Raw genomic sequence first — 26,235 nt, 5'->3', positions numbered from 1 at the left:
TGTTTGTTTACGTTCACAGGGCATGATGCTAAAATTCATCTGTCTCATGTTCTTCACAAATAATTATGCTACCCCTATCTTTTTATTACTGCAAGTACAGCATATAAGGTGTCTCGACACAAATAATGTGGGCTTGCTTGTGGTTTACAATTATATCTAGATCATGTTTCTGTAGATTATCTAAATAAATCATGAAATTCTGATTATATGGATATCTGGAATGACTTACAATTCCTGCTCCTACTGTTGCATGCTTAAATGATTCCAGATGCAGGGTGGGGGGAATGGGTGCAGGAAGTAGTTGCATGTTTAAAGTTTAATAATAGTCATGTAGCACATACCTCAATGCAACACCCACGAAGAAAAGCGTAAATATAATTCGTCACGGATAGACAACCTACCCCTCTCCCTCTTACGTCTTTGGACATTAGAAAAAAGGTTAATAATGTGAAAGAAAACTAAATATCATGAACGATAGGATTTTAATATGTAATTTTATGTTTTAATGTTTTAAGGTTTTTTTTCATGTGTGCTTTATGTAATAAATTAATCCTTTTACGTGTACAATTTTGCTTTCAAAATAAAAGTTGGAATACGAGGAAATACATGTAGAAATTTAATTAAACTGCAATTAATTAATAAAACGATTAGGTTATCTTTGAAAGTCTATAAAATATATACATGAATAAATGTTTAATCATAAAATGGTACCTTGTTTATTATTGTTTCTGCTTTTTCTGAGATCTAAAAATCATATACTGTACACATGAATCTAAATAAGAAAAAATGTGTCTGTTGTTGTACATTTTAGTATGAATGCTTTAAAGAGTGGAAATCTACATTATTTCCTGGTTAAGATGTTTGTTTTAGAGCTTTATTATGATTTTATAAACGGTCGTATAACATTTGCAGAAATACATTTTGGGTGATCTAAATTGGGCTAAATTACAGCATATATGCTGTATTATTTTGTAAGTATTTTCTTACCATAGTAGCAGTACATCAGGGATCATTTCTGGATTCAAGATCCAAGATTGATCAAAGATCATGATTCTTTAAATTCATCCATTCTTGATGCTTGCCGTACAGTAAAAGTGGTTACTACTGAACTTTTGCTGCAAAAATAAATCTGTAAAGAAATTATTATAAATAGGCAATAGAGAATCATCAGAGACATTATAATATTTATTGTTTGAGAGACTCAGTTTGCTTCAATTTCTAAAGGAAATGCCAATGAACACAACTTGCAAAATCTTATGATACATATGATAATCAAGTAAGTAATCTAACATGTTTACGCAAAAACAAATCATTTTAAAATTAATACTGCATTTGCTTTTGATATGCAGCTATGTTACAAGAATCTATTATTTAAATATTATATTCAAATTATTATATATTTAATAGTACATCTTATGACTCATTCCCTAAATTTTAAGCCATCACATTTACTTCCTCTACTTGATAACGAAAACATTGGAATGCTGTCTGCAATGCAACTTTCAACCAAGACAATGACAAATAGGAATGTGACATAGGTCCCATGTGACAAGGTCCAGGCTGTTAACAGGTAACATTCCCAAACAGCATCATAGTGGAAAAAAAAGAAAGAGGTGTTTTCATGGCAGTGACACATACGACCTATAGTATATAAACCCCCAAATCAGGACAAGCACTGGTTTACTTGAATGAGGAATGGTACTTTGACACCAACCTGAAACTAAAACCTAAAACAAGAAGAAGAAAAAAAAAAAACGGATACAAAGATCATAGAGCAACTTTAAGCAACTGGGTGAGTTTTACATATTATATATTAACACATATTTATCGCTATATGTGATAATGTTTCTTTAATTTTCTTAAATTGTTTATCCTGTATTCATTTTATTATAACTATTTTGTTATCTATGAAGCAAGGTTATTTTTTTTAGAAATGTTATAAGCAGAGCCATACACCAATTTTTTAATTAAAAGCAGAGTAATCAAAATAATACCGCATTCTGTTAAGCACCCTTAATAAAGACACTCTCTCTCTCTCTCTCTCTCTCTCTCTCTATATATATATATATATATATATATATATATATATATATATATATATGGGCAAATGGGCAATGGAGAATTAAAAGAGAGAGCTAGAGATTTAAGGGCTAGAGAAAGACATCACACTTGGCTAAAAAGGTTTATAAACCACTCACTAGAGTTCAATATTTTACAGCATGTATGTATTTATATGTGTTTGCATGTGTGTGTGTGTGTGTGTGTGTGTGTGAGTGAAACCAGTGCTGTTAAAGAAATGTACAACAAAATTACAATTTTAGATTCTAAATCTTCTGAATTGAATAGTCTGATATAAGTTGTATAAATGTTATACCAAGGTATCATTTCAGTAAATAATGTGCATACAGATGTCCTGTTAATTTCCTTCTAAAATTGTTATCCTTTATTAGTACGTAAGAAACTTTTAGATATCTTTAGACCTAAGGACAGTTAGATTATATTGCAGGTTTTTTAATATAAAAAAACTCCCAGACTGGTAAGGAAACTCTACATTTAAAAATAACCATAAACAACAATAATAATAATAATAATAATAATAATAATAATAATAAACTCAAATGGTTTATTTGCATCAAGTCTTGATGACTAAGGTATACAGTAAAACATTGCTGAATTATGTATTGAAACACAACAAGACATAATGTGATTACATATACTATATATATTATATTTTATTATATTATAAAATAATTTTATAATAATTATTAAAATTGTATACAAATTTGTTCAGTGTTATTTAGGAGTTTTTTGTAATTTAGGATCAGAAAACAACCAAGATGAAGAAAAGAGACTTTATTCTTCTCATATTGGGTAAGTGCTAGTGTTACCCTGCTGTCTAAAACCTTTTCCATTTCAATAATTTTATGTTGTACATGTCGCATGTTTAATACTACTATTGCTACTAATACTAAGAATAATAATAAAATTTTAAAAATAATAATGATAAAAATAATAATCATAAAAACTCTTTAACTACAGGTATCATTCTGCAAACATGTGTAAAAAGTTCTGTGGAAACAACAGAGATGACCTCAACTATGGCGAGTGGAACATCAGAATTCACAGTTACATCAGAATTCACAGTTACATCAGAATCCACAGCTGTCACATCTCTCACATCACAAAGTTCTTCTTTTGAAACAACTGTAGAAACAACACTGGGAACCTCAGCTAGTGTTAGTGAAACATCTGAATCCACAGCTGTCACATCTCCAACATCACAAAGTTCTTCTACTGAAACAACTGTAGACACAACAATGGGAACCTCAGCTATTGCGAGTGAAACATCTGAATCCACAGCTGTCACATCTCCAACATCACAAAGTTCTTCTACCGAAACAAGTGTAGACACAACACTGGGAACCTCAACTATGGCTAGTGAAACATCAGAATCCGCAGTTGTCACAACTCCAACATCAGCTAGTTCGTCTACTGAAACAAGTAAAGAAACAACACTGGACCCCAAAACTACGGCAAGTGAAACATCTGAATACACAGCTGTCACATCTCCAACATCACAAAGTTCTTCTACTGAAACAACTGTAGACACAACAATGGGAACCTCAGCTATTGCGAGTGAAACATCTGAATCTACAGCTGTCAAATCTACAACATCACAAAGCTCTTCTACTGAAACAACTGTAGAAACTACACTCGGAGCCACAACTACAGCAAGTGAAACATCTGAATCCACAACTGTCACATCTCCCACATCACAAAGCTCTTCTGCTGAAACAACTGTAGAAACAACACTGGGAACCACAACGATGGCAAGTGAAACATCTGAATCCACAGCTGACACAACTCTGACAGCACAAAGTTCTTCTGTTGAAACTACTGTAGAAACAACAATGGGAACCACAACTACAGCAAGTGAAACATCAGAATCCACAGCTGTCCCATCCTCCACATCACAAAGCTTTTCTACTGAAACCACTGTGGAAACAACACTGGGAACCACAACTACAGCAAGTGAAACATCTGATTCCACAACTGTCACATCTCCCACATCACAAAGCTCTTCTGCTGAAACAACTGTAGAAACAACACTGGCAACCACAACGATGGCAAGTGAAACATCTGAATCCACAGCTGACACATCTCTGACATCACCAACTTCTTCTGTTGAAACTACTGTAGAAACAACAATGGTAACCACAACTACAGCAAGTGAAACATCTGAATCCACAGCTGTCACATCTCCCACATCACAAAGTTCTTCTACTGAAAGAACTGTGGAAACAACACTGGGAACCACAACTACGGCAAGTGAAACATCTGAATCCACAACTGTCACATCTCTCACATCACAAAAAAGCACTTCTGCTGAAACAACTGTAGAAACAACACTTGGAACCACAACTATAGTAGGTGAAACATCTGAATCCACAGCTGACACATCTCTGACATCACCAACTTCTTCTGTTGAAACTACTGTAGAAACAACAATGGAACCCACAACTACGGCAAGTAAAACATCAGAATCCACAGCTGTCACATCTCCCACATCACCAAGTTCTTCTGTTGAAACTACTGTAGAAACTACACTGGGAACCACAACTACAGCAAGTGAAACATCAGAATCGTCAGTTGTCACATCTCCCGCATCACAAAGCTCTTTAGTTGAAACTACTGTAGAAACTACACAGAGAACCACAACTACGGCAAGTGAAACATCTGAATCCACAGCTGTCACATCTCCCACATCACAAAGCTCTTCTACTGAAACAACTGTAGAAACAACCTCGGAAACCTCAACTACGGCAAGTGAAACATCTGAATCCACAGTTGACACATCTCTGACATCACCAAGTTCTTCTGTTGAAACAACTGTAGAAACTACACTGGGAACCACAACTACGGCAAGTGAAACATCAGAATCCACAGCTGTCACATCTCCCACATCACAAAGCTCTTCCACTGAAACAACTGTAGAAACAACCTCGGAAACCTCAACTACGGCAAGTGAAACATCTGAATCCACAGCTGTCACAACTCCCACATCACAAAGCTCTTCTACTGAAACAACTGTCAAAACTACACTCGAAGCCACAACTACGGCAAGTGAAACATCTCAATCCACAGTTGACACATCTCTGACATCACCAAGTTCTTCTGTTGAAACAACTGTAGAAACTACACTGGGAACCACAACTACGGCAAGTGAAACATCAGAATCCACAGCTGTCACATCTCCTACATCTCCAAGTTCTTCTGTTGAAACAACTGTAGAAACTACACTGGGAACAACAACTACAGCAAGTGAAACATCTAAATCGTCAGTTGTCACATCTCCCGCATCACAAAGCTCTTCTGTTGAAACTACTGTAGAAACTACACAGAGAACCACAACTACGGCAAGTGAAACATCTGAATCCACATCTGTCACATCTCCCACATCACAAAGCTCTTCTACTGAAACAACTGTAGAAACAACACTGGGAACCACAACTACGGCAAGTGAAACATCTGAATCCACATCTGTCACATCTCCCACATCACAAAGCTCTTCTACTGAAACAACTGTGGAAACAACACTGGAAACCACAACTACGGCAAGTGAAACATCTGAATCCACAGCTGTCACATCTCCCACATCACAAAGTTCTTCTACTGAAACAACTGTGGAAACAACACTGGGAACCACAACTACGGCTAGTGAAACATCTGAATCCACAGCTGTCACATCTCCCACATCACAAAGCTCTTCCACTGAAACAACTGTGGAAACAACACTGGGAACCACAACTACGGCTAGTGAAACATCTGAATCCACAGCTGTCACATCTCCCACATCACAAAGCTCTTCTACTGAAACAACTGTAGAAACAACATCGGAAACCTCAACTACGGCAAGTGAAACATCTGAATCCACAGCTGTCACATCTCCCACATCACAAAGCTCTTCTACTGAAACAACTGTAGAAACAACATCGGAAACCTCAACTACGGCAAGTGAAACATCTGAATCCACAGCTGTCACATCTCCCATATCACAAAGCTCTTCTACTGAAACAACTGTCAAAACTACACTCGGAGCCACAACTACAGCAAGTGAAACATCTCAATCCACAGCTGTCACATCGCCCACATCACCGAGTTCTTCTGTTGAAACAACTGTGGAAACTACACTGGGAACCACTACTACAGCAAGTGAAACATCAGAATCGTCAGTTGTCACAACTTTCGCATCACAAAGCTCTTCTGCTGAAACTACTGTAGAAACTACACAGAGAACCACAACTACGGCAAGTGAAACATCTGAATCCACAGCTGTCACATCTCCCACATCACAAAGCTCTTCTACTGAAACAACTGTAGAAACAACATCGGAAACCTCAACTACGGCAAGTGAAACATCAGAATCCACAGCTGTCACATCTCCCACATTACAAAGCTCTTCTGTTGAAACAACTGTAAAACCTACACTGGGAACCGCAACTACAGCAAGTGAACCATCTGAATCCACAACTGTCACATCTCCCACATCACAAAGCTCTTCTGTTGAAACAACGGTAGAAACATCACTGGAAACAACAACTACGGCAAGTGAAGGATCTGAATCCACAGCTGTCACATCTCCCACATCACCAAGTTCTTCTGTTGAAACTACTGTGGAAACTACACTGGAAACCACAACTACGGCAAGTGAAACATCTGAATCCACAGCTGTCACATCTCCCACATCACAAAGCTCTTCTACTGAAACAACTGTAGAAACAACACTGGGAACCACAACTACGGCAAGTGAAACATCTGAATCCACATCTGTCACATCTCCCACATCACAAAGCTCTTCTACTGAAACAACTGTAGAAACAACACTGGGAACCACAACTACGGCAAGTGAAACATCTGAATCCACATCTGTCACATCTCCCACATCACAAAGCTCTTCTACTGAAACAACTGTGGAAACAACACTGGGAACCACAACTACGGCAAGTGAAACATCTGAATCCACATCTGTCACATCTTCCACATCACAAAGCTCTTCCACTGAAACAACTGTAGAAACAACACTGGGAACCACAACTACAGCAAGTGAAACATCTGAATCCACATCTGTCACATCTCCCACATCACAAAGCTCTTCTACTGAAACAACTGTAGAAACAACACTGGGAACCACAACTACGCCAAGTGAAACATCTGAATCCACATCTGTCACATCTCCCACATCACCAAGTTCTTCTACTGAAACAACTGTGGAAACAACACTGGGAACCACAACTACGGCAAGTGAAACATCTGAATCCACAGCTGTCACATCTCCCACATCACCAAGTTCTTCTACTGAAACAACTGTGGAAACACCACTTGAAACCACAACTACGGCTAGTGAAACATCTGAATCCACAGCTGTCACATCTCCCACATCACCAAGTTCTTCTACTGAAACAACTGTGGAAACAACACTGGGAACCACAACTACGGCTAGTGAAACATCTGAATCCACAGCTGTCACATCTCCCACATCACAAAGCTTTTCCACTGAAACAACTGTGGAAACAACACTGGGAACCACAACTACGGCAAGTGAAACATCTGAATCCACTGCTGTCACATCTCCCACATCACAAAGTTCTTCTACTGAAACAACTGTGGAAACAACACTGGGAACCACAACTACGGCAAGTGAAACATCTGAATCCACTGCTGTCACATCTCCCACATCACAAAGTTCTTCTACTGAAACAACTGTGGAAACAACACTGGGAACCACAACTACGGCTAGTGAGACATCTGAATCCACTGCTGTCACATCTCCCACATCACAAAGCTCTTCCACTGAAACAACTGTGGAAACAACACTGGGAACCACAACTACGGCTAGTGAAACATCTGAATCCACAGCTGTCACAACTCCCACATCGCCAAGTTCTTCTACTGATGTCACTCATACATTTTCTCAGCTAACATCAGCTTCCACAACTGAACCATCAACAGGTCTTTCTGACACATCGGTAACTACATCAGCCATATCAGAAATGTCATCAACATCTGCTTCTACAACAACTACAACTACAGGTATTACCATTAAAAAATAATTAGTTTATTTTGGAATATGTGACTCGTTAAGATTGAGCTATATGCTCCGCAATAAATTCATTGATACAATTATGCCAAGGCTTTATCTTTAGTGTACAGACTGTTTTGTTGCACATGTTTCTGTGTGCGTGCATCTTGCTTTATTATTGGCAAAACTCGTGTGACTACACAATTAACATTGATCTGATACTTTATGTCATTAAATTTTTTTAACAGCTTCCACTACAACCTTGGGCACAGTTGTTACAGTGACATTTAGTTTCACCACTGATGAGACGTTCGATAACGACTTGTTAAACTCATCATCAACTGCCTACAAACAGCGATCAAAGCGTATTATAGAGGAGGTATGTCTCATATTTTTAAAAAAATAATACTATTAAAATAATCCATTTAAAATTTTATTGTTGCAAATTTTTTATCTTGAACACCATCAAATGTATTTGTTTTCTTTTTGTTTTTTTGCAGAAATACAATGTATTTATTACTTATTATTTTAATGTTACTGATGTTGGTTTTAACATTTATACTATTTACTTTCTGCTAAATATAACAATTTTTTCATTCATTCATTCCAGTTTGGACCAGCATTTAAAATCAGGTTCAGCAACTTCATTGCCTTGAACATACTTCGTTACAGGTACTGTATGTATTAAGCTTGGTCATGCACCATTCACTAATATTCTTATATATGTAGCTTTCTAATATGGCTTTCTGGATGTATAAATTTTTTAAATTTATTCTTGTCTACTTAGATCTGGATCAACTATTTCAGAGGTTCAGGCAAAGTTCAATAATAATGCGCCTAATGATACTTCAGTCATTGAAACAATACAGCAGGCAAATACCAGCTTTACACCTACAAATGTCACAGGTAATACATATGGAAAAACATATTTAAATTCAGATGGGAAGGCTCTTATATATGTTCTTGAATTACAAGCAGTAGATAATTTCATTACATAAATTATGATTATAGCCTTAGATATATAGTTTTTCTAAATATGTGGCCCATAAATATCAAGTGATTTGTTTACTTAAATTTCCTAATGGATGAATTATCCTTTTTTTTATATAACATTTTATCCATCTTAATTACAGTGAATAGTCCAACAACAACAACAGCAATGCCTACAACAGAGATCACAACTAGTGTTGGTGAAACATCTGAATCCACAATTGGCACATCTCCAACATCACCAGGTTCTTTAGCTGAAACAACTGTAGTAACAACACTTGAAACCACAACTATGGCAAGTGAAACATCTGATACCACCGCTGTCACATCTCCAACATCACAAAGTTCTTCAGCTGAAACAACTGTAGAAACAACACTAGGAACCATCACTAGTGTCAGTGAAACTTCTGAATCCACACTTGTCACATCTCCAACATCACCAAGATCTTCTACTGAAACAACTGTAGCAACGACATTGGAAACCACAACTAGTGTTACTGAAACATCTGTTACCACCGCTGTCACATCTTCAACATCACAAAGTTCTTCAGCTGAAACAACTGTAGAAACAACACTAGGAACCATCACTAGTGTCAGTGAAACTACTGAATCCACGGTTGTCACAACTCCAACATCACAAAGATCTTCTACTGAAACAACTGTAGCAACGACTTTGGGAACCACAACTAGTGTTACAGAGACATCAGAATCAACAGCAGTCACAACTCCAACATCACCAAGTTCTTCTACTGAAACAACTGCAGAAACTACACTGGAAACCACAACTAGTGTTACTGAAACAACAGGTTCGACAGCTGTCACATCTCCAACATTACCAAGTTCTTCTCCTAAAACAACAGTAGCAACAACATTGGGAACCACAACTAGTGTTAGTGAAACATCTGAATCCACAGTTGTCACATCTCCAACATCACCAAGATCTTTTACTGAAACAACTTTAGCAACGACACTGGGAATCTCAACTAGTGTTACTGAAACATCAGAATCAACAGCAGTCAACTCTCCCACATCACAAAGCTCTTCTGCTGAAACAACTGTATCAACAACACTGGGAACCACAACTAGTATTACTGAAACATCTGATACCACCGCTGTCACATTTCCAACATCACAAAGTTCTTCTACTGAAACAACTGTAGAAACAACACTGGGAACCACAACTAGTGTTAGTGAAACAACAGAATCCACAGCTGTCACATCTCCACCATCACCAATTTTTTCTACTGAAACAACTGTACAAACAACACTGGGCACCACAACTAGTGGTACTGAAACATCTGAATCAACAGCAGTCACAACTCCAACATCACCAAGTTCTTTAGCTGAAACAACTTTAGAAACAACACTAGGAACCATCTCTAGTGTCAGTGAAACATCTGAATCCACAGTTGTCACATCTTCAACATCACCAAGATTTTCTACTGAAACAACTGTAGCAACGACACTGGGAACCACAACTAGTGTTACCGAAACATCAGAATCAACAGCAGTCACAACTCCAACATCACCAAGTTCTTCTACTGAAACAACTGCAGAAACTACACTGGGAACCACAACTAGTGTTACTGAAACAACAGGATCCACAGCTGTCACATCTCCAACATCACCAATTCCTTCTACTGAAACAACTGTAGCAACAACACTGAGAAGCACAACTAGTGTTACCGAAACATCAGTATCAACAGCAGTCACAACTCCAACATCACCAAGTTCTTTTACTGAAACAACTGTAGAAACAACACTGGGAACCACAACTAGTGTTAGTGAAACAACAGAATCCACAGCTGTCACATCTCCAACATCACCAAGATCTTCTGCTGAAACAACTGTAGAAACAACACTGGGAATCTCAACTAGTGTTACTGAAACATCAGAATCAACAGCAGTCAACTCTCCCACATCACAAAGCTCTTCTACTGAAACAACTGTACAAACAACACTGGGCACCACAACTAGTGGTACTGAAACATCTGAATCAACAGCAGTCACAACTCCAACATCACCAAGTTCTTTAGCTGAAACAACTTTAGAAACAACACTAGGAACCACAACTAGTGTTACTGAAACATCAGAATCAACAGCAGTCACAACTCCAACATCACCAAGTTCTTCTACTGAAACAACTGTAGAAACAACACTGGGAACCACAACTAGTGTTACTGAAACAACAGAATCCACAGCTGTCACATCTCCACCATCACCAATTCTTTCTACTGAAACAACTGTACAAACCACACTGGGCACCACAACTAGTGGTACTGAAACATCTGAATCAACAGCAGTCACAACTCCAACATCACCAAGTTCTTCAGCTGAAACAACTTTGGAAACAACACTAGGAACCATCACTGGTGTCAGTGAAACATCTGAATCCACAGTTGTCACATCTTCAACATCACCAAGATCTTCTACTGAAACAACAGTAGCAACGACACTGGGAACCACAACTAGTGTTACCGAAACATCAGAATCAACAGCAGTCACAACTCCAACATCACCAAGTTCTTCTACTGAAACAACTGCAGAAACTACACTGGGAACCACAACTAGTGTTACTGAAACAACAGGATCCACAGCTGTCACATCTTCAACATCACCGATTCCTTCTACTGAAACAACTATAGCAACAACACTGGAACGCACAACTAGTGTTACCGAAACATCAGTATCAACAGCAGTCACAACTCCAACATCACCAAGTTCTTCTACTGAAACAACTGCAGAAACTACACTGGGAACCACAACTAGTGTTACTGAAACAACAGGATCCACAGCTGTCACATCTTCAACATCACCAAGTTCTTCTGCTGAAACAAGTGTAGTAACAACGCTGGAAACCACAACGATAGTAAGTGGAACATCTGAATCAACAGCTGTCCCATCTTCAACATCACCAAGTTCTTCTACTGGAACAACTGTAGTAACAACACCGGGAAGCACAACTAGATTTAATGAAACATCACTGACAACATCAACAGCAGTTTCAACCACAACTCCCACACAGGGAACATCAACAGGTAATACATCATTGCCACCATGAACTTCTCCTAAATATTTTAGCATTTTTAAACTTTATATTGCTTGTTTATATTTGCCTAAATATTTCTATTTTTTTTTTCTCTTCTCCTCCATAATCCACTGTAGCAAGTGCATCTGACATAAGGAATATAAGCATTACTACTAATGACGAATTTGATCCTGCTCTATCAAACACATCTTCAGATGCCTTCATTCAACGTGCAAACCGTGTCAAAACACAGGTCTGTCTCATTAATTAAAATATACATATGGGTTTTCTGTACATACATTAATTTACCATTTAAGTAAAAAACACTGATGTAATTTGCATGCCTTTGGATTCTAATTGAAATTAAAGAGTTGCTATTATTATTAGTAGTAGTATTTAAAAAAAATCATAGCTTAACCATATGCTTTAGTTATATTTCATCAGCATAAACAACAAATGAAGTTTTAAGAAAACATATGAAGAACTTAAGATAAGTTTCTTGTGGTAGAAATGTAAAATACTAATGAAGGCTGTCACTGCCTAATGAAAATAGAGCCATTAATGTCTTGCTTGAGTTTGAATCTTTACAGTAATTTTCACTAATTTCTTTACAGTTTGAACCATCATTAAAGAAATTCAACAACTTTCACAGCTTAATGGTGATTCGTTTTAGGTGTGTATTGATCATGCTTCTTCACCATTTCTTATAAATTTTATGTGACTTTTTTCATAAGTAATAGGTCACTGATAACCGATCTGTGCACATTTGTTTGTCTGCACAGGTCTGGATCAACCATCGCAGATAATAGGCTTTTTTTCATAAATAACAACAGTTCTCCCAGTAATGATGAAATCATTACCACGTTAAGGACAGCACAAACAGATTTTAACGTGACTGGGGTTTTTGGTAAGTATTAATTACACATTTTATGCAAAAGTTCAAATGGAATAAAGCCACAAAACAATGTTTTTTTTTTTAATTAACTGCTGTTTATTTAGATGAGGCAACCTTGTTTGACAGCGTTTTACAAACAGACATTCTAAATATGTGACTTAGTTCATATACATTTTGCTTAGGATAAAAATTAAATATCTTTATTTAAATTACAGAAACACCAAATGAAACTACTTCTACACCCACACCTACTACAAGTACAAGTACAACAAGTATAACAACAACAGCAATAATGACAACAACAAAACCAACTACAACACCTGTGGCAACTACAACTACTACAACAAAACCAATTACAGCACCTCCAGCAATTATAACTACAACAACAACTGCACAACCTTTAGCAACTACAACAACAAAACCAAATACAACAACTGCAGCAACTACAACAATTGCTGCAACTACAACTCTAACAAAACCAATTACAACAACTGCAGCAGCTACAACAATAAAACTAAATACAACATCTGCAGCAACTACAATAACAACAATACCAACCACAACAACTGCAGCAGCTACAACAACAAAATCAAATACAACAACTGCAGCAGCTACAACAACAAATCCAACTACCACAACTGCAGCAGCTACAACAACAAAGCCAACTACCACAACTGCAGCAGCTACAACAACAAAACCAACTACAACAACTGCAGCAGCTACAACAACAAAACCAACTACAACAACTGCAGCAACTACAACCACAACAGCTACAACAACTGCAGCAGCCACAACAACAAAACCAACTACAACATCTGCAGCAACTACAACCACAACAGCTACAACTACTACTACAACAAAACTAAATACAGCAACTGCAGCAGCTACAACAACAAAACCAACTACAACAACTTCAGCAGCCACAACAACAAAACCAACTACAACATCTGCAGCAACTACAACCACAACAGCTACAACTACTACTACAACAAAACCAAATACACCAACTGCAGCAGCTACAACAACAAAACCAACTACAACAACTGCAGCAGCTACAACAACAAAGCCAACTACAACAACTGCAGCAGCTACAACAACAAAACCAACTACCACAACTGCAGCAGCTACAACAACAAAACCAACTACAAAAACTGCAGCAACTACAACAACAAAACCAACTACAACAATTGCAGCAGCTACAACAACAAAACCAACTACCACAACTGCAGCAGCTACAACAACAAAACCAACTACAAAAACTGCAGCAACTACAACAACAAAACCAACTACAACAACTGCAGCAGCCACAACAACAAAGCCAACTACAACAACTGCAGCAACTACAACAACAAAACCAACTACAACAACTGCAGCAACTACAACCACAACAGCTACAACTACTACAACTACAACTACCACCACCACCACAACAACAACAACAACAACAACTGCTGTGCCAACTCGTCCTCCACCAACTGTTACGTTGGCTGTTGGTCTTGTGGTTGTTTATGTTGCAGAGCTTAGTAATCCTCTGAGTACTATATTTATACAATTGGCTGCCAAAGTGACTGAAGAGGTAAGAGTAAGAATGTCCACTAAAATATTGAAATTCTTCAGTACAGTTACCACAGGGAAACTTTGTCCACTGAGTATAGAGAAAAACAGTTCTATTTTTTCATGGGTTATAACATTTTTATTTATTTATTTATTTCCACAGTTGGATAAAATCTATTTCGACCTATATGGCCCTCGGTTCGTCCGAACAATCGTTAAAGCCTTCAAGTGAGACTTTTTGAATTTATTTATTTTATAAATGCATATTTCACAATTTTATATTTTGTAGGTAGTAAAATATGTTTGTATACTCAGGTTTAGTAATAGAAATGGCTTAAAACTGTTTTTTACTGACTGGAATGTAATAGGGTTGTGATTCCAACCCTAAGCCAAATTAAAGTTGCAGTTTGTTAAGACAAATGAGCATTAACAAAATTTCTTCCTGCAGGCCTCTCCAAACCAAAACACGTGCAGATCAAAAAACAGAAGCAGAGGTCGAAGTGGTATTCAATGATAACACTATACAAGCTGTGCCAACTGGTGAAGAAGTAGCAATTGCTCTTAAAACTGTTGTACAAAGTAGCCCTAACTTGAGTGCGCAATTTGATGCCAATGCAATCACTCTTGTCAGTAAGTGTATACAGGAAAATTTTGCCAAATTTGCAATACATGCCCCGAAAAAAATAATAAATAAGTAACAGCCATAAGAACCAATAGTATTTCTATATATTAATATTTATTCATTATATTCTTTTTACAGATGAGCCATTCATTATCCCAGTGGAATTTCTGACAAATGGAACTTTTGTATCAGATCTATCAAACAGTTCTTCAGATTTGTTCAAAAATAGATCGAATATGATTCAAAAAGGAGTAAGTATGAAATCAGCAGACATAGATTTATAGTTTATATATATATAAACAGAATAAGTCATTTTTACAAGTACAAGTATAAATGCAGAAAAACAAATCAAGAGTCTAATTGTCATTTATATTCATTTATATTTGTGGTACTGTAAGTTCCACAAATATAAATGACAAAAAAGGTATATAATCACTAATCGGCAAATAGATGCAGAAACATTTGCATCTGTAGCAATGTGCTAAAATAAATAATAATGATAATTAATAATAATTAATTAATTAACAATTTCCTGAACATGTTGCAGCTTACAGTACTTCCATATATCTGTAAAAAAATATAGAGAGATTTTGATTTGTTATTATATACATTTGCACACTTTGTAAATGTGCTTGTTTTCTTTGAGAGGTATTGATGATGACCATTATTTATTTATTCATTTTTGCAGCTTGACCCTTTTTTCATTCAAGATTTCCCTGGTTCATACAGCATTTTAAGCTTGACGAACTACAGGTATATATAACTAGGTGTACTTTTGCATCACATACCAGGTTCATGTTTATATTTAAAAAGAAAATTTGCAATTTAACACTTTCTTTTGCACATCTAGCAATGGAAATGCTAAACAAAATTCAATTCAGACCTTCATGAACTTAAATTTTGCCAACTCTGGTGGACCTCCCAACGTCACCAAAATTGGGGAAACCATGCTTACAGCAGCCAGAAATAACAGCCTTCCCTTCCAAATCTTTACCAGTGGCATCAGAGTGAATGGCACATGTAAGTAGTAAAGACATGCTTTGTGTGATTTTATATAAAAAACTTAAAAATGTGCTATTATTTAATAATCAATGACAGATTGACATGAAGCAGAAATACATTTACATATTTTTAAAAGAGAAATAAAGTTTTGCCAGTCACTACAGATTGTAATTAAGAAATAAGCCCTTAAATTGGTTGTTATAGAAACAACAACATATTACACAAACAGTGTTGGGGGACGTTAACTTTTAAAGTAACTAATTACATTACAAAATTAATGTCTTTAAAAATTAATCAGTTACATTACATTAAATTACATTTCTGGTAAAAGTAACTAGTTCGAGTACTTTTCCATTACAGAAAATGAAAACTCCTTTGTGATTCCTCATGCATGTTGTTTTAGTCAATAATTATTTTACCATCATCACTCAGCGAAGTTTGGCCCAAAATCTGTTAACTACTAATATCCCTATCTCACCTAAGCGGTTACGCGCAGTGGCCGTACGTATGGTTCATCATGATTCACAGCGAGTTTTGACGCTGTGATTAGGTTTCCATCTTTCCGTGCGTCGATTAACGCGTTAGATTACTTGTTACATCAAAAAAGTAATCCAAGTAACTCGTTACAAAGTTATTCCCAATACTGTACACAAAACATGCAAATATAGTGGTGTGATTTTAATTAAAGAAGTAGCAAGTGCAGACATAAATTACACCTTCTGATCAATTAGAATTGAAAGTTCAAAGATTTTGTTGTATAATATTTTATAACATGATTTTATTTGAAGTATGTTAATACTTCACTCATAAGTCATTTCACAACAATAAATTGTTTAAACTATATGTCATACTCATTGATAATCAAAATGTAATAATTCTGTGCTTTATTAAAAAAAAAATTATATTTAATTTCAGCTGTAGTATCATCGAGCGATGTCAGCAGCAAGATCAGTGTGTTCCTGGCGTGCTTCATGGTAACTGTCTCGCTACTGTTCACGCGGCCCAGCTGATGCTAAACCAAATCCTCCATTTAGAAACCTTTACCAGGTTTCACAATCCAGTTTACCCAATCAACTCTATTTTTTTTCTCGTCAAATAATGTGTATGCTTAAAAAGCACCATAAGAACAGTATCTTGAGAATCTACTTAACCCAACCTGTATGAATGTGTAAGGACAGGCATGGTCAGTATTTGTAGCTTCAATAATTTTGTCTCATTCATATCTAAGCTTGTGATAGCCATTTTATAGGTGATTCTTTTAATTTTAAACCAATATTAGAATCAACTTTTACAGCATAATGGAATTTTATTTCCCATATGAAAACCTTACAGGCTAAAATAATGAAGGAACTGTGGATAAAACTTGTGTCTAGTGCCAACAAATTTTTTTTTTTAAATAAAAGTGTTATGAGATTTTTATTAATTACTGTGGATATAAACTAGATGACTAGACTAGTCTTAAATTATTATTTTTTGTTTAAATTAGGCATGAATAACAACTCACAAATGACAATGCTGCATGTAAAACACAGCATACCTACAAAGTGGTTTGACTAGTTTTAATACCAGCCTATCAGTGTTTACTTTGGCATGCTACCCAACAACTTTGTATGACAAAGACAATTTTATATACCCACATGCTGTAATTTAATTATAGCAAGCAAGAAACTACAACATTATTCATGTATTTAAGTGGACTTCTGTGAGCTTGTGCACTTTATTAAAAACTCCTCTTTTTTGTTCTTCATTATGATGCTCATTAATTTGCATATACTGTACTGTATTTATTAAATGTATTTGGGAATCTAGGTCCTTGAATATATATTTATTGAAAAGTATTTATGCTATATTTTGCCGTAGAACTCAATAATAAACTTTTGAATATGCTCACTAGAAGCTGAAAAGTGTTTCTGTTTTTTGCTTAACATGAATAAACAATATTTTATTAACGGGTTGAGTTAATGTTAGTTTCTTTTAATTAAATATAATATAAATGGAAATAAATGAAACATAATTAGAATATAAGTTGCAGGTACACGATTACCTTTCTTTCTTAGATAATTTCTTTGATTGTCATCAGTCGTTTATGTGGCTTATCATGACAAAACTAATTAAACCATGTTCTCTCTTTATATCAAATTTGTAATTACTTAGTAGAATCAATTTAATTGTATTTCCCTGTTCCTAACCAGTACACGTTCTTTTTTTATGTTAAAAGCACTTACTCATGGTGAAGGACAATGGATTTTCACATCTAACGAAATAAAATGGTCAAGCAGACTTTTCAAGACCAAATGATTATTTCAGGGATTAAAAAGCTGTAGGTGACTTAAACTCAGCTTCTGAAAGTTCATTACAACAGCACATCAATATTATTTCATCTCTTTTTCATATGTTTTTATTACCTTCTGACAGGTTTTCACTTTCTTATACTGTAAGTACATTTTTAGTTGGATGTTGTTTATGGTTTTCACTTTCTTATACTGTAAGTACATTTTTAGTTGGATGTTGTTTATTTTGTAAGACATTTGACTCATAATTTGAACTTCCATTTAGGGTAATACCTCTGCATCACCTTTCAGTGGCGTTTCTTGGTAATATTTCCTGTCATACAAATTAGGTACCAATTATCTGGTTCTTTGCACACATTCATACCCCATAAATAAGACAATGATGTCATGTTTATTCAATTGTAATTTGATCACAAAGCTGGGGAATATGATCCACACCCCAATGGTTTGCTTCCTTGAGCACTTAAAAAAATCCAGTTTATCTATACTCAAGCAAAATGTATTAACTAATGGCATCAAAACGCGGAAAAACTTTGTGTTGTTTATTACTTTTCAAGATCAAATGATTATTTATAAGATTATGAGTATTATGGGATATTAAATAAAATAAAACTAAAAATTTAAAGAAACCTTCATATATACTGTATATACAGTGAGTACACCCCTCTAATTTCAGCATCATCTTCTCAAATAACAATACTATACAAATGAAACTTGGATATACTGTATTTTAGAGTAGTCGATGTGCAGCTTATATAACAGTATAGATTTACTGTCCTCTAAAAAATAACTCAACATACAGCCATTATTGTCAAAACAGCTGGTAACAAAAGTGAGTACACCCTACATGTTAACAGCTGTACATGGTTTAACCGAGCAAAGCCACATGTCCTATTCATCATGTTCATGTGTTTATCAGCTTGATAGTAGAATACAAATAATCTGTGAATCTTATATTAGAGCATTTCAAATTTGGTGCTTTAAGTACAATTCTCTCATACTGACCACTGGATGAGCAACATATATACATATGAGTACACAATCAGAAAATTTAACTCCCTGTTAAGCAAATAAATGACTTGTGTTGTACATGATGGCATGTTTGCCATTTGTTTTTGCACGTCACACATTTACATAGGACATAGGTAATTTGTTTGTTCGTTTCTTGAGAGCTCGCAATAAAATCTAAATCTTATTCAACAACAAAGATTGGGATAATTCTATTGCTCAAGCAATTGAATCGAAAGGATAAATTTATGATAATCATAGACCGGGAAATAAAGTCTTTTATATATGTACAAGTTTTACCAGTTTTTTTGCATCTGCTTAACTGCCACAATGTGTTCAGATTAATCATGGAACTGCACCTTTATTTTTTTACCAGTAATTTTTAAATGGGGAATCTTTTAACCAGAGAGTGAGCTGAGAAAAACAAATCCAAGTGTGCATTTGTTTTTTTTCTTCTATTAACTGTCACAAAGTCACCTCAGGTTTAATTTTAGTTTTTTTTTTCCTGGTACTTTAATTTGTTTTTTTTTTAACATGTCATACAGTAATTCTAGTTTTGTCAGTTTCTTTGATTGCACTGCTTCCTTTTCTGTTCGTGAGCTATCTCTATGTCTAAGCGCAACCATAAGATTAATCTGCTATTGTATTTGCAGTTTTCAACAGGACGCTTGTCTAATCTTATGTACATATCAACTAAATACTCAACAAGTCAAACGTGACAAAAATGCAGTTTATTTCTGCTTATGTGCGTCACAACTTTATGGGTGTGTGTACAAAGCAAATTCCCTGTATTAAATTAACATCCAGCAGTGTTTATATAAATCCAGTTTGACTCAAATAAACTCTGAAAGTAGCCAGTAAAACCCCAAATTTTAGAGTTTTTTTTTTAACAAACATATACAAGGCTCAGAATTGAGCAGTACAGAGTGCCGTTCTTTTTTAACGGACACCCTAGACAATATGACGAACTGAATTTCATTCTATCGTAACCAAATATACAAACATGACTAAGCGAAAAAATGTGGCCCTTAAAGCTCAGAGCATTTTTTTTTTTTTTAAGCTCAGGATTGTGCAGTAGAAAGTGAAATAAATAAAAAATTCAGCATAAAATAGGCAATATGATGACCTGAATTTTAGTTTCACGATTGAGCAAAAAATGTATCACATGTTTTTATGGTTGTTTGACAAAAACAAAATGCTAATTTTGAGAGTAAAATTGTTTTGCAACGTTATTTCCATATTCCTGTAGTGGTAAAGTTTACACTTTATAAAAGTGGTGTTAACTTTTGTTCTACTTGACATCTGAAAACTCAAATACACAGTTTGGATGCATCCATATGCTGTAAGCAGATTTTTACTTTTAATCGTCATTGACCTAAATCATGCTCTATAATGCAGGACGTTGACTTAATCTGTGCTGCTTTGGTTTGAAGGGTCAATGAGTGTGAGAGAGCAACAAGAAAAAGAGAGAGAGAGAGAGAGAGAGAGAGAGAGAGAGAAACACATACCATTAGCATGGAGTATCTTTTGCGGGGGAAGTTGTAAAGAGTGTGCCTTACATTCTTCTTAGTAAAACATGCAATACATAACACCAGTCCTTAAGGCACAATTATGTACTTTGAGTTAATGTATTTAAAAAAAAAAAAACATTTTAAAATGTCTAGATGAACTTGACCTAGAAAAAGTCACAAATGGATGTGAACCATGACTGCTCCCTGAAATTCAGTTTTAAAATTAAATATGTTCTCTTCTTTAACTTTTAAGGCTTATAATGTTTCTGGGTGTGTTGAGCAAAACATAGCAATATCTCGGGAAATAAATTCTTGGTGTTTAGTAATACATTCATTTTGTTTACCGAAATGTGTAAAATCATAGTTATACAACATTCTCACTCACTCATTATCTGTACCGCTTTATCCTGTATTCAGGGTTGCGGGGGTCTGGAGCCTGTCCCAGGAGGCTTAGGGCACAAGGCGGGATACACCCTGGACAGAGTGCCAATCCATCACAAAGCACACACACATACACACTACGGGCAATTTTGGAATGCCAATTAGCCTAATCTACATGTATTTGGACTGTGGGAGGAAACCAGACTACCCGGAGGAAACCCACCAAGCACAGGGAGAAAATGCACACAGAGACAGGAATCGAACCCGGATCCAGGTGGTGCAAGGCAACAGTGCTAACCATTACACCACTACCCCATGCTTGGTGGGTTTCCTCCTATACAACATTCTATTTTTGTTTATATGTTTTTGTTGGTCTTTAGGCTGCTCCCATTAAAGGGTCACAACAGCAGACCATCCGTTCTGTACAGTACATAACCTTGGTATAGGTTTTATGCCAGATGCCAGTAAACTGAACCCAGGGCGTCTACATGGCAGGCAGGAAACCTACCACTGAACTAAATATAAAAAGGCTATATACAATAAAGCTCTTCATATGTAAAATTTTAATTGAGCATAAAGTATATAGCATAAAGTATATATAATTATAGTATAAATTCCTATAATTCCTATTATTTCAACGACAGATAATCATACATTTTAGAGTTGATGCCATTCTTTTAAAAAAGAGTTAACTATCATTAATAAATGTATCTAAACGCCTCCTACGGTTTTTTTATGTCAAATATTTATATTAACTAAATAAATGAATATTCTAAGTTTAATCAAATCCTGATGAAAAAGGAAGTCTAGTAAACTTAAGCATAGGTCCAGTATTCTGTCTTTTAACAGTGCAAGTTTTTACAATGTCTTCCAGCCTGTTTTATACCAAATGTTTCAAGCCACAAACAGCAAAACCAAGAATTACTGTATTACAAATGTCTGTACTGACTCTCACTTTAACCTTTTTCCACTTTTAACATAAAAATGATAACAGAAATAAACATGATTAGTTTTTTAAATCATATGCTCAGTGTGCCTACTGGAATTTTAATGCACAATTTCAACAAAGAGGTGTTGATGATCTTATTGTTCTACTGTAAACCAACTTCCTCATCTTCATGAATTAATCTTTGTTCCTACCTTGTGTCTTACCAAAACAGGAACAAAGTCAATCAAAACATTCCCTGCGTCAGCGTGAACCAGGAAATGTATTTCGATTTTAAACAAGTACAAGATTGTAGCAAGACACTTGCTTGACCTTTCATTTCTCCCGCATTCTGCGTGCCTAAAGATTAATTCCTCTATTATTCTGTTTTCTAAAAATACCTGCTGGACACACCCTTAATTCATCCGGAGGTTTCTAATGAACATGACACCAGTAAGAAGTTGATTATAGTAATTATACAGGAACTTAATTATTTGCACACAGGAAGACTCCGACCTGCAATTATCACTGAATAATCTCCAAGAATTGCTGGTAACCAGAACAATAGGCTATTATCAAAACCACAATAACAGCAACGTTGCTGCATAATGATGTATAATAGATTGTGATGCATAATAGATAAAAAAAAAAAAAAAGAACTGAGTAAAACAGTGGTTTGATTGTTTGATTAAAACAGTGGGAGATTTATAGAACATTAACAGTGATTTGTCTTAGGACTATTGTTCGTCATTCGTCATGCTTACCAGTGATTTACAAATATGTTGACACTTTGAAGGTGAATCATAAGAGCTGACTTAAGCCACATTCAAAAAGTTATTGCTGCTGACTGAAATAACCCAAATCCTTGACCTAGAAGTTTTCAAACAGCAAAGTCTTTGTCTAGTGTACTGAGCTGCCTGGAATAAACATTTTTTAAGCTCAGTAACTGTGTCGCTTTGTCTGTGGCTTACAGTAAGTGTCACTTGATATAACCTATCCTTAAAGATGGCAAAAAAAATGGATGGGGAAGTCAATTGCATCAATTGCATTTGCTGGGTCATGCTTTTGGGTTTCAGCATGTGACTGCTCAAAAGATTCAAACAAACCTTTGAACAAGTAAAAGCAACTGATTGGCATTAGATTCAGCCTATTTCCCAGAAGAGCAAAATCTCCACAAGGGGAGGAGGTTCTTCTCATCCTCTGTTCTCGGTGTCATGGCGTTGATGTCAATTGACACGGCACCACCTTTTCAGCTAATGGTGTGCAAGTTTTGATGATCCTGTGCACATTGTAGGCTTTCTGATCTTGATTGACAGGAATGAAACCCAACATGGTCTTTTGAGTTTCAAGACTAAGCAGTGACAGACCTTAAAGATGGGGTGACCTAAAATTAAACTTAATGTTCTTATTAGCTAATTTAATCTCCATCACAGAGCAGTTAGCTGAAATTGTGGAAATAGTGGAAACTGATTTGCTCTCAGGTGTACATTCAGAACACTGTCTGCTCACTGATAGAAAAATTCAGATTTAAAGTTGAAGTTAAATTTCGTATGCAGTTTTACATAAGGAATTCTTTTAGCTCTATTTGGGACTAACAGGTTTTGCTATCAGACAGCAAAGTAACAGCCCAGAATCTAAGGTAAAGCACGTTGTACACACTAATAAACACTAATAAACAGTATATTAGATCAACAAAAGAGAGTTTAGACATAAGAAATACCCCAGTTTCCTTAAAAAATAATTTAATTGATGTTTCCAAATTTGCCAGCGTTGTGTCCTGTTCATCATGTTCATGTGTGTTTCGTTGGCCGAGTATGTCTCCAGACCTGAACCATATTGGGGCGTCCTCAAGTGGAAGGTGTCGAAGTGCCATTTGTCTAACATCCAGCAGCTCCGTGATATCATTATGGAGAAGTGGAAGAGGATCCCAGCAACAACATGTTTAGCTCTGGTAAATTCCAGGCCCAGGAGGATTACGGCTGTGCTACTGTACTGTAGATAACAATGGTGCTCACACAATATAGACACTTTGTTTTGACACAATTTTGACATGTTCACTTAGAGTGTGGTCACTTTTGTTGCCAGTTATTTAGACAATACAGTCTTTATGTTGAGTGTACTGTTATATACAAGCTGCACATTAACTACTCTAAAATATATCCAAGCTTCATTTCCATTGTACAGTCCCTTGAGAAGATATATTATAGTGTTTGCTGAAAAGTAAGGGGTGTACTCACTATTATGGGATTCTGGGATATATATATATATATATATATATATATATATATATATATATATATATATATACATATAATTGCTAGTTAAGAGCAACGTAGCATGAACCATTTGAGTATGAACAATTATCCCAAAAGCAGCAACTAAATCATGTATGTCAACCCTTTCGCAGCCACCTATAGCTGAATGGCTCAAAAAACTCAAGCCGTACTCTACAGAGAGTGAAAACACTAAAGCTATTATTACAAATAATGGGGAAAAAAAGCGGTTTCCCCCATTATCTGGCCGAGGAAGCCCCGGTTTACCTTACTGCATTATGCATGCGGGCTGACAGTGAGTGACTATTCAACATGGTTATACACATTATAGGTGATAAGAGAAATAGACTGTCTCTTAAAAATGCAGAAATTCGGGTATTTACAAAGAAATACCTCACTGTTCACTAGGAAGTAGCCAAGACTGGCCTGCCAAACTCAAAATGGATGATGTGTGTATTTATTTTAAAAATAGTTTTAATTTGTAACTTATTGATGCAGTCTTGTTAGAGCAAGTGACTATACTGTAGTAGGACTTTTGCATTTTTGAACAGCCCCCAATGCTAGCTAATGGATGAAAATTGTCTAGCAAAGTCAAGCAAAGTCTAATACTATTGAGTTCAGTTTCTTTATAATCTATGTGAAATAATAAGAGAATTAAATATGTTGCCCTGCAATTAATTAAAGTTTTAAATGTATATTTTTTCTTAGATCTAAATTATATTTGTATACTACTGTTTAAAATAGTCATTTGTATTGCAATAGATACTTAATAAATAAACAATCCTACACAATGAATAGAAGACTTTAGATGAAAGATCAAAAAAAAAAAAAACACAGACCAGTTATCAACAGTATCGGTTAATATAGATTTCTATGATCTGTAATATAATAAAAATATAATATAATATAATATAATATTTTGCATATTATCAATCAAATTAGAATCAAATTAGAATCACTAAGAAAAGTATAATACAAGACTCTATATTACATGTACACTTTATGCTTCTTTTAAGAATATTATGTTATATATAATATATAATACAATATAATATATGTTTTGTGAGTTTGATTATTTTGGGGAATAACCCAGTGTTAACTTCTTGTGTAGAAGCTGTTCTTAAGTCAGTTTGTCCATGATGTACAGTAATAACCCTGGAGGATCTACAAGAGAGCAACAAGTCAAACAGATCATGTCCAGAGTGGGATAGGAGCAAAGTCTGTTTGGCTAAATAAATGTTTGTAAGTGATTTTCTGTCCTGATGAGTCTCACTAAGCAGGTGGTTTTCTTATGGACACACAGCTGTTTAGTCCCAATCCTGTGAGTTCTCATCACATAGTACATAGGCAAAAATGATCATTTTTATTTTATTGTTATTTTTTTGTTTCAATCTGTTTGGAGGATAAAATTTGTATTTGTTTAGGAGCACTGGATTGAAATTTAGTGGCAGGTGGAGTGTTTAGCATAATAATAATAATAATAATGATGATAATAGTAATAATAATAATAATTATTATTATTATTATTATTATTATTAAGCATATTATTATTATTATTATTATTATACTTTTGCTTTCTGTTGTGGGAATGAAAAAATAGTGTCTTTGATTCTCTACACTGTTTTGATATTTGTTATCTCTTATTTTTTAATACTATTTATTTATCATTTTCCCT

At 35.4% G+C, this 26,235-nt stretch overlaps 1 protein-coding gene across 1 annotated transcript; it reads left to right on the top strand.

Moving 5' to 3' along the window:
- Nucleotides 1-1,702: 1,702 nt before the first annotated feature.
- On the top strand, nt 1,703-17,646 carry LOC128508864 (serine-rich adhesin for platelets-like). The gene is made up of 17 exons (XM_053480355.1): nt 1,703-1,792; nt 2,820-2,871; nt 3,040-8,091; nt 8,329-8,459; nt 8,691-8,752; nt 8,868-8,986; nt 9,214-12,108; nt 12,236-12,351; nt 12,713-12,771; nt 12,881-13,005; nt 13,209-14,569; nt 14,711-14,775; nt 14,996-15,177; nt 15,308-15,420; nt 15,858-15,922; nt 16,020-16,189; nt 17,087-17,646. Exons 2-17 carry the CDS (start codon nt 2,838-2,840, stop codon nt 17,179-17,181), a joined length of 10,644 nt encoding a protein of 3,547 aa, XP_053336330.1. The 5' UTR covers nt 1,703-1,792; nt 2,820-2,837; the 3' UTR covers nt 17,182-17,646.
- Nucleotides 17,647-26,235: the final 8,589 nt, after the last annotated feature.

The sequence above is a fragment of the Clarias gariepinus genome, chromosome 20 (genome assembly GCF_024256425.1).
Source record: "Clarias gariepinus isolate MV-2021 ecotype Netherlands chromosome 20, CGAR_prim_01v2, whole genome shotgun sequence".
NCBI classification, from domain to species: domain Eukaryota; kingdom Metazoa; phylum Chordata; class Actinopteri; order Siluriformes; family Clariidae; genus Clarias; species Clarias gariepinus.
Note: the sequence above shows the minus strand (reverse complement) of the source record. Positions and strands in the feature narration are given on the sequence as shown.